At 39.8% G+C, this 17,249-nt stretch overlaps 1 protein-coding gene across 1 annotated transcript in view; it reads left to right on the top strand.

Annotated features, from left to right (window-relative positions):
* The window catches only part of MTX2 (metaxin 2), a 32,453-nt gene extending 15,557 nt beyond the window's left edge, over positions 1 to 16,896 (top strand). The window contains exons 4-10 of the mRNA XM_084289347.1: positions 10,021 to 10,093; positions 12,841 to 12,917; positions 13,633 to 13,725; positions 14,456 to 14,494; positions 14,899 to 15,024; positions 15,607 to 15,683; positions 16,462 to 16,896. Coding sequence (XP_084145473.1) covers positions 10,021 to 10,093; positions 12,841 to 12,917; positions 13,633 to 13,725; positions 14,456 to 14,494; positions 14,899 to 15,024; positions 15,607 to 15,683; positions 16,462 to 16,672 — 696 coding nt within the window. The 3' untranslated portion in view covers positions 16,673 to 16,896. The remainder of the gene's footprint in view (positions 1 to 10,020; positions 10,094 to 12,840; positions 12,918 to 13,632; positions 13,726 to 14,455; positions 14,495 to 14,898; positions 15,025 to 15,606; positions 15,684 to 16,461) is intronic.
* The last annotated feature ends 353 nt before the right edge of the window (positions 16,897 to 17,249 follow it).

The following is a 17,249-nucleotide window of genomic DNA, read 5'->3' as shown; positions in this document are numbered from 1 at the left end:
ATCTGATGAAAAGAGCATACGGAGTCAGCTGCCATCAAATCTGAAGGAACGCGGCTCACATCAGGACTCTACGTGTGCTGTAACTGGTCTTTCAGATCTGTCTCAATCTCTTTGCAGCATCTCTGCAGCACGCTGCTCTGGGATAGCTCTTGGAGAACCCATATAGAGATAGATCTAAAATAAATAATAAAATCCAATGCTGTAGGAAGTGGAGGCTGGCAGTTGTAAAACTGACGACCCAGCAGTGCAGTTGGTGCTTGAGGTACCTCTAGTCAGCAAAGCGAGCAGACAGCAGTGCAAGTTGATCTCAGTGGAGGTATAACAAAGGCTGTTGTGGGCATCTTGTTGGAGTTGGTGGGTAGTGGGGGCTGAAGGCTGAAGGTAGGAAGTTGGTTCTGTCTTGCTGTTCTGATAGCGATTGGATTTAGGACTTCTCCGTGTGCAGTGCAGTCTGGGCTCCTGACTATAACAATATCTCATATAAGAGAGGGGAGGACAGTGTCTTCTGGGAATTGTTAGGCAGCTGTGTTAGTGGTGCTTTCAGCAGCTAGGCAAACAAAAAAAAATCCCTCTCATCTTGTGGAATCTTTCTGCTGATTCTGGTAGTTTTTTTGCTTTTGTTTTTTAATTCCTCTTCTACCCATTGTTGTTCCTGAAAGCAGACTGGTTTATGAATTCCTTTGTCTTTTACTGTGTTCAGGTCCTTTAAATTTGCTGAAAATGCAACATAACTTCAAATGAGCTAGTGCATTATCTCTGTTACATCTTGGTGTTTGCACTTCTTGTTCGTTAACATGGAGTTATACAGTCCTGCTGAAAATGAAGCCCATTTGATCTTTGGCTGCAGAGTCTTGATATTGAATGAAACTCTTTTCACTGCAGAGCAGTTAGTATTTTCCCCCGATTTTAGTGTCAGCAATGATTTTCCAGCTACAGAAATGAGAATGGTGTATGTGGAATGAAGGCTGTGTTCTTCTCATGGGATGTTCAGCCCCGTTCTCATTAAAGCTAATGAAAATACATATACTTCCTAGATAGTGTGACTCATGGTTAAAAGCATTCTCCCTTTATTTATTATACAGCTTCCATTATACAGCATTCCTGCTTATCAGTCATATCATACTAAAAAAAAAAAAGGCACCAAAAACCAGAAGCAAATACAGAACTTATGTCAGTCACAGAACAACTGAAGGTGTTTTGTTAGGGGGGTTTTGGGTTACCATTATCAGACCATGGGTGGGGGAGAGGGAAGAAGGGAAAAGGAATGTTAAATACTCATTCTCAGTAATGTAAATACATTTTGTATTCTCAACCTTATTATTATTATTATTATTATTATTATTATTATTATTATTATTATTATTATTATTATTATTATTATTATTATTATTATTATTTACATTTGTCTGCCAGGTACTTGAGGTGCTGCTGTGCCTGCCTTTATGCATGTCTGGTCTGTAGGTCTGGTGCCTTTGGATGCTGTTGCCATGCACTGACAAGCAGAAGGTAGCATGTGTATGAGTTTCTGCATATAATTTCTTGCAACACGGTGTTTTTTTGTGATACTTCATGTGGAGGTATCTGGGAGAGAGAGACCTCAGTAATGCTTGGTCAACTGGAAAAGTAAAAGAAAGAATTGTGCAATTTAAGAAGTGGGTTATGGGCCTTTCTGTAAGGACGATCACCAGACCCAAGGCCTTCCAGAAGCCAGGCCACCTGTGTCTTCATCTCTTACAGATGGTGAGTTAGGTCCGCTGTGTGTTTGTAAGTCTATAAACACTTCTTTTTGAGTTTTATATACTTTAGGATACAGCTTTATTCTTGTGCAAGTAGGCTACAGTTTTTCATTTACTTTCAGCCGTGAACTTGGATCAAATGTGATAACCAAATGAGACCATGCTTCACCCTGAAGCAGAGGGCCTGCCCAGGCCCTGTCTTCCTACTGATACTGGGTGCAGGTAGAGCCTTTTGGCCAGCGACTGGGCAGCACTGGTGGAGCAGAGGAGGTGGATGGGGCTTAATGCAGCTGTGCTTTGCTGGGTCTCTGGCCTCAAATGCAGCATGGAGCATCTCTGTGCTGTCCCAACTTGTCAGGAGGAGGAATGTGAGTGGTTAGACTACCTCTGTCCTTGCAGATTCTTCTGAAATATTTATGCAGGTAGCGTTAGAGTCTTGCTTAAAAGGCTGTCTAGATTGTTCAGGACTGTGGAAATTCTAGTAGCTATCCTGAGGTTATACAGCCTGCAGCTCATTACATTAAGTTATGTATTAATTGCTAGTGCAATTGATGTCCTTGTAAATGGTCTTAATATATTCCAGGAAAGTGCATTTAGAATTGTCTGTTCTTAGTCCTGAATGACAGAAGGATGTTTGGGCAATTTAAAATTGTGTTACACAGACTAACTGCTTATTTACTTCAACAAGTAATCAAATAAATGTGTAAATCACACATGATTAATTGCTCTCTACAGATTTGTGATTTTTTGTGTGTGTGTGTATGAATTGTGGTTTGGTTTTCCTCTAGACAAAACATTAGGAGAAATTTCAACTTGTTGCAGAGGTTTGAACAAAGGCATAGTGAAATGAAAATCTGACGGTCTCTTTTTTTAAAGAGAATAAAAGCTGGAATTCTTCATGATGAGAAATGCAGTATCAACATAATCAATCTAGCAGCATTATGTTGTAGCTGAAAACATGCTTAAATCCCAAGCCATACAGGTACCTTTTGTGAGTGAAACATCTTTCATATAGTTCTAAGATGAAATTACCCCTGAATGAATAGCATCTTCATTTATCTTCAAAACCTCTGTGCTACCAGTGAATCTACTCTTTCCACATTCTACAACTAGAATTACATTATACCATTAGAGCAGTGTTGGGCTGCAGTGTAAAATAGATTGTTTTGGAAAATGAACGTGGCTTTGCTATAAATTACATTCACAGGTACAAAGGAATTTGTTATTTTGTTTAAAATAGTCACAAATATAATTAAGCTCTTAATTTATGTTAAACTACAAATGTGGCCATTACCATAACTGGATTAGGAATTTAATCTGTCACTCAAAGAATGATACTGAACAGTTTTCATTTATAACCTTAGACATACTATTTCAGTTACAGGGTCTGCAGCTGTTTGATATGAAAACTGAATTATTCTGTAGATTTGTTCATGGTTTTTAATTTTAAAATGTGTTCCTGCAATAAAGTAGAGAATAACTCTCTAGTTGTCATCACATATTGTCCTTTGTATGCTCATGAAATAATGTAAGAATGAAAACAGAAAATGCCTTTTACTCTTTCTTCACAACAGTATTGTGTGAGTGCTTCTAGAAGTGCTGCTGAACAGAGTTGCTTGGAATAGTTCGTTCTTTATTAAAAATCTAATCATGACTAAATCTTCTTCAAACGAAGCCTGAAGTGTGTGCCATCTGAAAATAGCGTTCCTCATGTGGGGACGTAAGTTGTGAACTATTTGAGTCTTGGCATAAGTAATTTCATTCTTTCCTCTGATCTCAGCAACTGCAATCTGGATATGATTTACATCAAGTTGTAACTCATTTTTAATGAGTATATGTGTTTGCTCACATGTATTATTCTGAGAGGGGCTGGAGGGGAAGAGGAGAGCATTGTGATGGATCTCTGACAGTGCCCAATCTTTGTTGGGCAGGGCAAAGAGGAAGGGAGAGTGAAGGTCACCGAGGGAGTAAATACAAAACTCTCACCTCTCTTCTCTTAGTCCTTCCCATTGTACTTCATGCACAGTCATTTTCCATTCTTGTCATTATAGGAAGACACAATGGCATCACTTTCTTGCATTGTTTTTAGGGCAGCAGCAGAGCTGAAAACGTCCTTCGTGTGAGAAGTGGAGGAGAGGGAGGGTTGGGGTGAGCTGCCCGCGATGGGCAGTGGTTCTGGGCTCTGTGCTTTTGGGCCTTGGCAAAGCAGCGCAAAAGTGATGGCACTGGTAATTTTTTTTTAGGTAATTGAAATCTGACATGCTCTTTACATTTTGAATTTGAAATTGGGTAAACTGTAAGAAAACAAAACAAGCCTTCAGTTGATTGTGTCCTCTAAGCAACGCTGTTGTAAATGTCCTCAGTGATTTTGTCAGGTGTCACCTGCCATGATTGAAGTGAGTGATAGGCATAAGTTGTTTGATTAATTTTGTAAAAAGTGTCATCTCAAAGCTTCAAATCAACCTTTTTCATATAGCTGCTGATTCTTCATTCTCTTGCAGCAAAAATACAAATTGGTTTGTTCCATGCTGACTTTCAAAACAGAGTGACTTATGCCACAGTTTGGGAGGAGAACACAGCAGCCCAGTCTGGGTGCGTTAGGACAGGAGATGCACTGAGAGGCTTCTCTGCTTTTTATTAGTTTACTGTCCTTTTTCCCAGACTCTGTCTTCCCTAGACTGTAACATTAAATATGAGGAGGACAGGGAAGGAGAAATGTAATTCATTTTGTGGCATGTTTTCTCCCTTCCTCTGTTCTTCCCCATGGATCTGCAGCAGCTCTCCACTTTGCAGTGTACAGCAAAGCCTCCCATTAAAAATGAGGTGCACAGAAACAGTAAAAACTTGAGACTGAGAGCTTTCAGTCTGGAAGAAGGTAGCAGTAGCATTGCTAAAAAGTTACCATTCACATTTCTCTGCTTTTCCCGGGTGCCAGAAGAGTTGGTGATGCTACAGGTACAGAGGCTGGACTGGTATGAGAAGGGGGTGATTCTCAAGGAAGAAGAGGGGAGAGCACACGTGTAAGAGATAATGACAGACCCCATTAAGTCAAATGTTTTTTTTTTGTTCTGTTTTGTTTTGTTTTTAATACCTTTCTCTGTTTATCACATTAACCTCATTCAAAGAAAGGACAGTCTTTGTTCCAGAAGTAACTGGGAGAAAGGTTTTTGAAGAAGACATTACACTGGACATAAGTTGCTAACCTGCACTGTCTTCCCATCTTCTACTTCAGTCATTGGCCAATGCTGGTACTGAACGAGAAGTCAGGCCCCTGTTTTTAAATTTACAGAAATGCAAATAGCCAGTGATATATATATGGGTACAGGAGGAAGCCCTGCTGATTCTAGTGGAATGAACTCAGTCCTTCCCAACCTGAGATTTTATTGCTCTCATAAATGTTGTCTTAGCTAGTATGAACCATGAAATTACTCATTTATTTTAAAAGCCTGAGCATTTTGGTTTGATGTCCTTCAGTTGTAGTTAATTCTGTATATTTATGCCTGAATGAAGTTTCCTTTGTTTATATAAAGTGTATTGGGCAGTCACCTCTGATATTTTGTAACATGTGCAAAGGGAAATAAGACTATTAATCCTTTTTTGATTCATCTTAGTAGTTAACTCTTTGGATAGTTGTTAAGCAACTGCTTTAATATTCTTGCATGAGAGTCCTAAATACTGGAGGAGATCCAGGTTGTGGATTCCCTCTGTTCATTCTGTGGTAGCATTTTTTTTTTTTTCCCAGAGGAGGAAAGGAGAGAGGGGAATTCCATGCCTTTCTTTGGAATTAAAAGCATCTTTGCAAGGTATGACAGTTAGGCTTGTGCTCAGTTAAGTGTCAGGTTTCTAGTTTTACCGCTGCTGCCTTGCTTACCAGTTTTTAGATGATTTTTTTTTTTGGTAGGGTTTGATTAACTATCTTCAAATTCAGTTGGCCCCTTTCGGTCTTTTTAAGTTGATCAGCCAAATTTATGATGTTAACAATGATCTCTGATGTACTAGAATAAGGCTAGGCCCTTGATCTTTCAGGTCGCTCAGCTTTTGATGCGATGTCTTTGAAGGGATGTTGATATTTTCATAAATCTCAGCAGAACTGCAGTGGGGTGGTTCCAGCCTTCATTCCAAAAGCTCTCGGAGGAGTGGTGCTCACTCCCGTTTCCTGGTGGCTTGCTCAAGATGTGTATGTGAAGTACGTATCCAGGGGAGAGTGAGATGTTCTGAGCTGGAATAATGAGTATCCCACTGCATCTTTTCACGGGGTTGGAAACCGTAGTGGTCTGATACCATCTGCACACCAAATGTGCTGGTGCTTAACATTCTAGTGAGTGGGCAAAAAGGGAACATAGCCTCCCTTGATCACCGAGCTAAAATGTTACAGGAGATAATGCCTCACAAAAATTGCTGCTTTGTCTTCTTTCTCCTATGTTTTCTCTGTGGGATTTCCTTAATTTGTGCCATTTTCAACTGTTTTGGTAAGTGTTCATGCCACTTAGCCATTTACTGGCTAAAATCTAATTCATCTAGCTGAGTATCTCAGAAAGAAAGTTGAGGTTTTCAGGCAGTGAATATTTACAAGGATGCATTGGTCAAAACTTTTGTCCATCTCTTCTCTAAAAGAAATCACAATTATTTGAACATTCACTGTACTCAAAAGTCAAAAAAAAAAAAAAAAAAAAAAAAGAAAAGGAATCCACCTGTGTTGTTAATACAAGTAGTATCCAAAGCTTCTTAGTCATTTGATAAAAGAATCGAAGTACTCCTGCAGTGATGCTAATTGCAAGGTCTGTTTCTTAGGCTGAGCCCTTATAGTGGAAGCTCCCAGTGTGGAACTTTCCTTCTACTTTTCATTTTCCTGCACAGGAATATTTAAGGAGCACTTAAGATTGCTTTGGGTACAGTCAAGCATGTTGGTATTTAATTCCCTGCCTTTTTAACTTTTTAAAGGCATGATAGCAGTTCTCCATTTTCAGATATGTTTTCTTATTGTGTTGTGTTGGTGGTTATTTTGAAGGTCTTTTTTAAAGCTTGCTGAGGGTAGACCAGCTGACTTCTATGCTTGCTAGAGTCTGCTCTTTGTTATGCAGAGTAGTGAACATTTTGTTTAGTTCAGTTAAAATTTCTTCCCACGTTAGAGCTCAATTCTAGTTTAACCTCCTCTCTGTGCTTTTCTTTAAGTGCTGAAAAGGCACACGGACCCCGTGTGTTTGCATTTCTAAGATGTCCCAATGGCAATGTGTTCTCAGTCCACTTTGAACTAGGCCAGAGACCGAGGTGGAATTTTCCTGCCAAATATAATAAAGGTCGATATTCTGTGGTCTGTGGATATTTATTGAGGAGAAGGAGAGAGAGAAAGGTCACATTTAGATTTTTGATGGAATTTTGGCTGAACTCTTTACACTAATAAGATTTTATTTATAGCTTAGCCTCTATTGAGAAATGCTTTTCACATTTACAAACTGTATTTTTTGTGGTAACCTTGTACTGTGTAGGAGCCTATGTACAGTGTAGGCAATAATTTGCTGAAGGAACTCATGTAACCTAAGTGTTCTGTACTGGCATATCTCATTTTTGACACACTGATATGGAAAAGTAAAAATAGTTTTCTGATTCACTTCCTCGTGCTTGAATGTGTCTCTGCACTCGCAAGCTCTTTAGTTATTCATGTGTTACTCGAACTCCAGTGCAGTTCAGACATTCTCTTCTGCACCAGCAGTGAGAATAGTACATGGCGGTCTTAAAATTCATCTCTAGCTTAATGCAGAATCGCAAAGTTAATTTAATGCCTTGCTGCAAAGGGAATTCGTTTGGTAAGCCCGGATAAAATGAAACTTCACATATTTTTGAGGTGAAATTCAATGGCTAAGGATGAAGTAGTATGATACGAGTTCAATCCCCCCTTCTCCTGCCCAAGGATGAATTTCCTTCTGAATCTGCTGCCTGGTGCCAGCAGTTCCACCACATCACAGAGCTGCTGAGGGGAGGTTGTTTGCATCCTGCTGTAACTGACAGAGCTATAGGAAGAACCAAGTCTGCCTTCCAGTGGAGTTGTTATATGTATTCAGCAGGTTACACTGCATCCGGCAGTGGCACACTAATGAGTATTTAATCTGAACCAAAATCACCAAATTCTTGTCTTGAGGATATTTCGTAAGTTGCATATAGAGCCCCAGTCTGGGCAGAGGACATGATACATATAGCGGTAGCTGGAACAGTCTGCACCATTCCTAGGTTCTGCAGAACCAACAGGCAAGGGAAGAGGTCTGGGACTGAGACCAATGCCTTACATTCCTGTTTAAGAAATAGTCTTTTGTGTTTGAGTTTGGGAAGCTGAGGCTGCAAGAGTCTTGATACGTGGTGGACTTTGGCATGCTGCACACTTAAAAAGTGTGATGTTGTCAAATGTGAGCAGTGCCCTGTGTTTTCTATGGGTGATAGTTGCTGCCTTAAGCAGTTGTAGAGGTTCTGGTAGGGGTGAGGCTTTGGCCATCAAAGGACCGGTTTATTCCTGAGTAGTACAAGACTTGTAGTACTTGGCAGATATACATACACACACACACAGATCTGCATGTGGCTGTGTAGTAACTGGCTCCCAAGCAGAGCTTTCAGCTAGGATTAGGCTGAGGAAATCTGTAGAAACCCAAGTTATCCAAGTGAATTTTGCAGAGCCTCTAGAGCTCAGAGGCAGGCTGCTGTCAGCTGCAGTCAGTGTCTTTGTAACAGTTCACGTCCATAGCTCATCTGAAAATGCACGAGCCAAAGGTGTAATGAACTGTGTGGTTATTGGGTTGGTTGGAAGAGGCCTTGAAAGGGTCTGAAGATTTCAGCTTTTGTTCCCTGGGTACAGTTAGTGTCAGTGCTTGGGTTAGGGTTTGGGAACAAAGCACCTGAAGAGCATGAGGGAGAGGAGGGGGATTTTTTGATGGCTACTACAGAAGGCACAAAGTTGGGAAGAGTGCTGGTGGCAGTGTTAGTTAATGCCTTATGGACTTCATGTGGAGACGAGCAGTCTCAGTGCAGTTAAGATTTGGGTTAGTTTGATGTCTGTGGTTAGGGCCTGAGCATCTAAAACTGTGAGAGCACAGTTTAATGCCAGATCTTGTAACTAGGAGGAAGCTCATGCAGAAAGTGGCCAGTGACACCTGCTGTGGGCACTGGTTTCCTGAATGTAATTATGGTTAGGTCACGTTCTGGGAATCTGACAGGGCTCTTGCTGGGTGCTATCTACTTTATTTTCTTTGGCTTTCTACTCCATCTCCTAAATGAGATCCAAGTGCAAATAGAGTACACTCAAGCTGGGAGAGCTGTTTCTAAAAGAGCTTTAAAAGTATGCTGTGCTGTTTGCCATTCTCTGGGACCCGAGGCACTTAACATTTTGGCTTTGATCTTCTCACTTGCAGCCAATGCAGACCACACCTTCCCTCAAGATAAAGCAGCATTTTCCTTCATGGTTGGTAGTATTCTTGGAGTATGCTTTTTTGAACCTCAAGCCACGGTGGATAAATAGGTGTAATGTTGGAAGTCTGCAATCCCAACCTTTCTATTTGCAAAGACAAAGTGAATGATAGGACTTCAGCCCAGTTGTAAGAGACTTTACAGTTTAAGAGGTTCCTTATGTGCCATGATACCTCTAAATTGTAGGTATTTGTCTTGATGCTTTGCTTTTTAAACAGAAACACACCAGGGATTTGGTAGTGACAGCAGATGCTGACAAAATCAGTATCCTACTGAGGATGCTTTGGATCCAAGGTTAGAGATGAAAGAAACAGTAAATCGATGACTTGCGCTCTCCGTGATTCACATAAATTATAGATAATAAATTCTTTCCCCTAAAGCAGACTGGTGCTCTTGGAGTGTTGTAAAGCAAAACTTTTGGCAACTGTTGTAATGTGGGAAGGTGCTACGTGTGTTTGTTGTGTTACACAGCATGAGTTTGGTTAGCCAGCTCTAGCTGCAAGAAGCAAGTACTGTGATTTTCAGGATGGGCCAGGTGTCACTTAATTCTGTACAGCCACAACACTAGTTGTGTCTTTCAGATGGTGCTTCTTCTCTCCTCTTGAGGGGAGGGGGGAAAGAAACTTCATTAGAAGAATGCCAGTCAATGACAGGACAATAAACAATTGTCTAAAAATGTTAGAAAACCGTGTTTTTCTTTTTGCTTAAAAGCAGTGTGCAAGGAACTATACGTCATAGGTATGTGCTAAGAATTTGCTAAAACATAGTGATATGTATCAAGAACACATTTGTCTGTCACTGGTGTATCAATGCTTTTTAAATGCTTTGTTTGCAGGCCTTTTTGCAAATGTGCAATCTGCCGGTCCGGGTGGTTTGCAGGGCAAATGCCGAGTACATGTCCCCATCTGGTAAGTGCGGCCTTCATTTAGCTTACTACATTACACCTCCAGTTGGATGCCATGGCAACTGTGCCTTGTCTTGCTGATAAGTCAGTCGTGCTACGTGTCTGGGATGCCTTCCCCCTCCTCTTCGGTGTGGTTTCTTTCCTGTAAACAATTAAAATAGTTAAATGTAAAGTAACAATGGTACAATACGTAAGGAAGCCTGTGAATGCCATCCTTAGGTGTAGCAGACAGTTCAAATGCCTGGTGGCAACCTTCTCTAAAAAGCTGGAGGATTGTGAGTTTAAACAAAGACTTATGTTTCCAAAAATGCATTTAATCTGGATCCAAGGAATATTCCTGCTGAATGGTACTGTATTTTGCTGTTCCTGGGGTGAGACAAAACTGGAGAGAGTACCTTTTGTTACCTTGTCTGGGAGATGGTGGCAGGTAAGTAAATACAGGGGAAGAATGCATTGTCACTCTTACGGGTGCCTGGTGGTTTTAAACCTCTCTCGGATACCCAGAGAAAACTGCTGAATGCAGGGCTCACAAGTCTGGCAGTCAGTGCGCTCCTGCTCAATTTTTGTTGTGTTACAAGATATTATTTGCCAATTGCCTGGCTCTAGCTGACGCTTGCCATATGGAAGGGCCTGTCAGTTTGTCAGCCAACTGTACGAGTTCTGCTGCTGCTACTGATATTTCAGTCAAAGCAGCTGGAGTTATACTATTAAGAAAGAAGGAAAGCTGCTTGGCAGCATTGAAAAATACCAAAATATTTACCTTTTGTAGGTAAAGATAGCTTTAGAATGCTGAGTATCTACACAGAGGAGCTTCTTAGATCTGCAGGAGTGTGACTGGTGGCAGCTGCACGCCCTCCATAACCCATGTCCACACTTGCTGGCATCTGACATTTTCCCAGTTTCCTTTCTTTACCACATTTTCATTCTGTAAGGATAATTCGAAAAAAGTTTGTATTTGCACCCTTTCCACCACCCTCTGTCTCTAGCAGTGGTAGACAGAGATCTGCATCTCATCGCTTGGGGGTGAAGGTTATTTACTTTGTCGTCGTAATGACAAAATCCATTCTGAGGGAGTCAAAAGTGGAATACTAAAGGATTGTCTTTGTGTGGAAAGTGCAGCACAGCTGAAATCATTGAACTCTGCAGCTCAGGAAGGTCTGCGTTTCCTTTCGCAGTATGCAGCGTGTGGATGCAGATGGAGCCTTTGTTGGTGTGGTGCACTTCATTTATTACCCTTAGGCCAACTGAGCCAGTGAAAGGGAATCTCGGGATAAAAACCATGACTGAATGCTGCGAGCATGAACTCTGTTTGAACTAGGCCTAACACTAGGTTTTATGTGTTTCAGTGGAAAGGAATGCATGTATTGCTAATAACATATTTGGAGTCAGGCAGGTATTGATGGATCTTGCTCTTTGGGCTCTCTGTAGAAAGCAGTTTGCCCACAGCACGAGACAGGAAAGCATGTGCTGTGCCCCATTGTACTGGGCAGGCTTGTTTGCTGTCTTTAGTCATGAGGGCCTTTTTGGTGATACAAAATGTCCAGCATTTGTCTCCACTCGATGGCCCACTTCAGTCATGTAAGCAGTCATATAAGATTTAGTCTTAAACTTAACATGGTACTTAAGGGTGGAGTTTGTCAGTTGCATTTGGATGAAGATCTACAGAATGAGCAGTGTGTTTAGGGTGGATTGAAGCAGGAGCACTCAACTTCGCATGCTTAAAGCTGTGAAAAAGGGGCATTTGGCAACTTCTGTCATTCTTTGTGCTTTGCTGCATGTAACAGTGCTTCCTCACGGCTTGGGTCTGTGTGTAACAGAAGTCACCATGCAGCGAACATGGTCCATACGTGCTCAGGAGCCTTCCTTCACACCATCACAAGTTCCACCAGTTAACAGTCACTTCCCAGATCCCTTTTGTGGACTGGCTGGTTTTAGTCCTGCCCCATGCCTGGCCTTCTGGGCTGAGCTATATAGACAGAGTGTTGATCTTTTCTGATATTAAGATTTAACACGGTTTTGCTTCCATGACAGTGAAAAAGCTCCCCACCTCCTCCAACTCCTCAACAGGGAAAATGTGGGTCTAATGCTGTTCCTGACCCCAGAACCACAGTGACCTAAAAAAAATGCTCGCTCACAACCAGAGGGTGAAGGCTGGGGCAGTTGTCAGGAGCCAGTTGGCCCAGTTGCTGGAAATCTGAAGAACTGGAGGAGGGAGAGTCAAAATCCTGCCTTGCTGAGTGTGCATTTCGCTTCCCCCTGCTTGCTTTTCTGGGCACAGGGCCACCTCTCCTGTCATTCTTTCAGCAGTCCTTTCCCTGCTAGTGGGTTAGAAGGGAGGGTGGGAACGCGTTGTTGTCAAACTAGCCAAGGGCTCTGTCTGCTTTCCTGGGATTTCCCAGCTGTACTTCAGATAAATGTTGAATTTGGTCTTTCCAGCAAAACAAAACCCATTATTAAAATACAAGTCAATAGATCTCATTCAATAACTTTGAAATACACAACTGCAAGTCCTGCATGTAAAAGTGGGTCAGGAGGAGGAAGATCAGGCAGTTACGTTTGTTATTACAAATTAAAACTGTGTGAGCTATGTATCTAAAAACTTTACCTGTGCTTGTTTAAAAATAAAACCAAAAGCAACAACAAAAAAAATTGTGTTCAGGTGTACCTATAATATTTAATTGCTTTGAAAATATGAAATGTTGTTTTACATGCATAAAAAGCTCTTACTAAAATACATTTTTCATTTTACAGGCAAAGTGCCCTTTATTCACGTGGGAAATCAAGTAGTATCTGAACTCGGGCCCATAGTACAGTTTGTAAAAGCCAAGGTAATCATACATTGTCTTCATCTATTACTGAATAGTGTGTTAGCTCTCCTTAGCACTTGTGCTTATTTGGTGTGCTCCTCTAGGCTGTTACTTCATTTTTTAAAGCAGTGTGGAAATCAGGTGCCATTTTAAAAGAAGGATACCCTGAAGTGGGAGTTCGTTGAGGTGGAAATGTTTTTCTTTGATATTACCTTAAATTGTGGAAATAAGTTCTGTGCAGACTATCTACATACCAACATCACTTTCTGAGAACCCTTTTCTATGTGCCCTGTCTTAGTTTCTCAGAATTCTTAAACCCTGAAATAGCTGGTTTAAATTTTGAAGTGTCAGATACTGTTTGTATTTGCCTTTTTTTTTTCCTTCAAAAATGTTTGTCTTTTCACTGAGCACCTTGATAAGGCTGTATCACAGATGTAAACTTGTTTACTTCTTGACACAAACATATACTAACTGGGAGGTTGTGTGCTCAAACTGTGTTAAACTGTTACTGGTAATAGCCTACGTTTCTTGTAGGTTAACTATATCATGTTACAATGATTTCTTTTTCATTCTAAATACACTTTATGTAAAAAGTACATATGTAATTTGTTATTGAGCTTATGTAAGAGATCAGCATCTGAGCCAAAGCTCACTGACTTCAGAGGTCCTTGGGTCAGGCATTGCTGAATACTCCAATATCCTTTCTTACATGTCTCTCTTTTTCTTTCCCCATTAGGGCCATTCTCTCAGTGATGGGTTGGATGAAGTCCAAAAAGCTGAGATGAAAGCCTACATGGAATTAGTCAATAATATGCTCTTGACAGCAGAGGTACAGCAAGCCATAGTGACTCCACACACTTTCATAAGTGATTATAGACAAGAAAGCTTTAGGACTTTTTCCTGTACTGGAAAGGATGGGACTTTTTCCTGTACTTAAGTCTTAGATTAGGTCATCAACTTTGGAGGAGAAATGAGGCAGGAATAAATTCTCTGGATCCTATGGGACTACTTGATGAAATATTCCTGTAAACTCAAGCCATGTGTGTGATTCCCCCACCCACCTGAAGTGTGCTGTGTAGCTGTAGAAGCGACTGATTTCTGCAGATGGAAAATGTCAGCAGTTCCTGGGATTCTGCCCCATCCCCTGGCTGGCTGGGCAGCCCCACTGTTGCCTTTCATAGTGCATGTGCTCATGTGCCTTGCTAGAAGCTGGGTTACCCATGGGTTGCATCCGTGGCCAGTTAACATGATGCAGTTCCAGCACTGGAAATGCTCACAAGCATGTAGCTGAGGGCTGGAAACCTGCGTGTTGAGTTGTGTGTGGCGCAGGCAAAGAGAGTGGGTGGGCCTTCGGCCTCAGCTTCACACTGGTGCTGGCCAACTGAGGTTTAGCAACTGGGCATGTGGCTTCCAGTTTTAATTTCTTTTCTACATTCTGAGATCTAATAGAAGGAATTAAATTTAATGTAATATAGAAAAAAAAAATCTACTGGTGAGAAATGATTGTATGTGTATTCTTGTTTATTAGGAAGTTTAGTAAATGTTCTTTCTGTTCCTAGCTGTATCTCCAGTGGTGTGATGATGTTACAGTAGAGGAGGTGAGTGGTTCTGCAACATTTATCGTAATTAAAATTTAATGAGGAAACACTTTTGCTCACAATTGCAAGTCCCTACTTATAAATGAAACATTGAGGTTTGTGCCATTAATGATACAGTCTTTTCGCTTTAATTTTGCTTGCATATACGTTTTAGGGAAGTTTTGTCTTTACTGGAGGTAGATGACTGCAAAATAGATGTAGGTTTTGTGTAATTTTCTATGGTAATAGTTTTAAGTACTGCAAACTATAAATTCTGCACAAATAGTTGCAACATGTCATGCAAAACCCTTTCTCCTTTACATCTCCTTTTGTGGCAGAAATGTGTGAATATTAGCTATTTTGTAAACAGAGGTATCTGCATTTCTTCTGTTATAACTAAGTACCTTTCTGTTTCTAAAACAAAGATTACCCACCCAAGGTACGGCTCCCCATACCCGTGGCCTCTTAACCGCATTTTGGCCTATCAGAAGCAGTGGGAGATAAGGCGGAAGATGAAAGCCATTGGATGGGCTGGCAAGTCGCTTGAGCAGGTCAGTATGAAGGGTGAAGGTGATTTGTTCACCGCCTTTTCCTCTTTTATTTAAAATTTCAGAGAATTAATGCTTTCTTGAAACAGTAGCAATAAAAATATATATATTGTGTACTTTAACAGTATCTAGAGTCAGGTATCTACCTTCAGCAGCAATATATCTTAAATTATATGCATTCTGATGGGGTGGGAAGAAAGATGCTTTGCTATATGTGTATTTTTTGCTACTGTTAGTTTACGCCATGGTCCTGAAAATAATTTATAAATTACAGTCCCCCACCTGCTGTGGTATTAATAGTCATGCTTTTCAGGATTGTAGCAAAAAAGAAAAAGGCAGTTTTGAGGTGTAAGTTAGTACTTTTAATTAAGCTAAGTTAAAAATCTTATGGAAAGCACTTAATTTGATGTATGTTAAATGTTAGATTAAATAACACTTAGCCACCTACCTTTAGCAGCTTTTGATGTGCCAACATTGTGTATTCTTTGTTCCCTCTATCAGGACAAATACAGTAAGAAGGTTATTTTTTTTAATGTTGGTCTTCCCTGACATTATGATTACCTTATCTCCTGTGTGTTTTGATAGGTGCTTGAAGATGTAGATCAGTGTTGTCAGGCTCTTTCCCAGAGATTAGGAACACAACCATATTTCTTCAATAAGCAGTAAGTTACCCTCTTCTGAAATGCTACATCCACCCCTAAAAATATTGTAAAATGTACATGTGGTATGTGTAAATAAATATATATATAAAGCATATGAACGTACACACGCATATATGTATATATACACACACCATGTATACTTTAAATAAATATAAAAAACACACACCATGTATACTTTAAATAAATATAAAAAACTCCTGGTTTATTTCAATTCTGTGTTATTGGTTGAAGAAATTCAAACGTGTGACTGGAATACAAACATGATATTTTTAAAAAAAAAAAAAGTAATTATAGGTTTTAAAAGGAAAATCTGTTTATTTTTTTCTGTTGATTTAATTTTATTCCTGTTTGTCTTTTCTATACAGTCTACCACATCTCATATAGTCTAAAAATTTACACCTTTATGCAGTTGTCTTTAAATGTGTCTTTTTTTATAACAAACTTTACCTGTGTTTAAGTAACATTCTATACTAGGTACAGGACAGTAAATGTACATCATGCTAGGACAGTTTTTCTGCATTGTTATATGTGCTATATATTTATATCCATATATGCATATGTAGATATGCATAGTTATATATATATATATATATATATATATACACACACACACTTTTTCATGTATTTGTTAAATTTAGAGTGTTGCTTGATTACTTCCCCATTCTTAGATTGCATTGCTGTCTAACAGTTACTCAGAACAGTGTATTTTTTTTCTTAATCAGTCCTTACTTGACAAAATACCTGCTTTTTTTTTTTTTTTTTCCATTTGTTTTTACAGACCAACTGAATTAGATGCTCTGGTATTTGGACATCTGTTCACAATCCTCACTACTCAACTAACCACGGATGAACTTTCTGAAAAAGTGAAAAACTATGGTAATCTCACAGCCTTTTGTAGGCGAATAGAGCAGCAGTACTTTGAAGGTCATGATAAGGACAACTCTGGAACTGCTGCACCCAGATCTGCTAAGAGGTCCTTACTGAGATAAGAAAGTTACTTGGTTGGAGTGGATTGCAAATCATTCTGGGTCAAGAAAAACTCTAAATATAGTTTTTGTGTTGTAGAACATACTGTGCACATTTAACCTGAAATGACTATGGGCACTTCCATTTTAATTCCATATTAATTGGCTATGTGCCACTGCCTCTAAAGTGACCTTTGAAAAGCATAGTATCTGTATTTAAAAATAAATAAAATATTTTAAAAAGTTTATCTGATCTAAATGTCTTTTTTTTTTTTTTAACTGAGCTTTATGTGAATGTAATAGAAGTTTCTGTTCGTCATTATAGCAAAAAGACAAGGAATGCAATTTGCTTGAAATAGAAAACAAATAATTTGACTATGTAATAAAACTAATGATGAGAAAATACTTCTTCCTTCTCCCTGTACTCACCAGCCTTTTGTGTGCTTGCACTTCAAAAATACATGTTGACAAAGGGACCAACATTTATAAACTAATGGGTAAAAATAGAGCTCTAGCTCTTATTTTATTTCTCCCCTCCTAGTATTCCTATTAGAGTAGCACTTCAACCTTTCTTTACATCCTTGCAATACAATAAGAAACT

Source organism: Netta rufina (assembly GCF_964035555.1).
Source record: "Netta rufina genome assembly, chromosome: 6".
NCBI classification, from domain to species: domain Eukaryota; kingdom Metazoa; phylum Chordata; class Aves; order Anseriformes; family Anatidae; genus Netta; species Netta rufina.
This window is presented reverse-complemented; position numbering and strand designations above follow the sequence as displayed.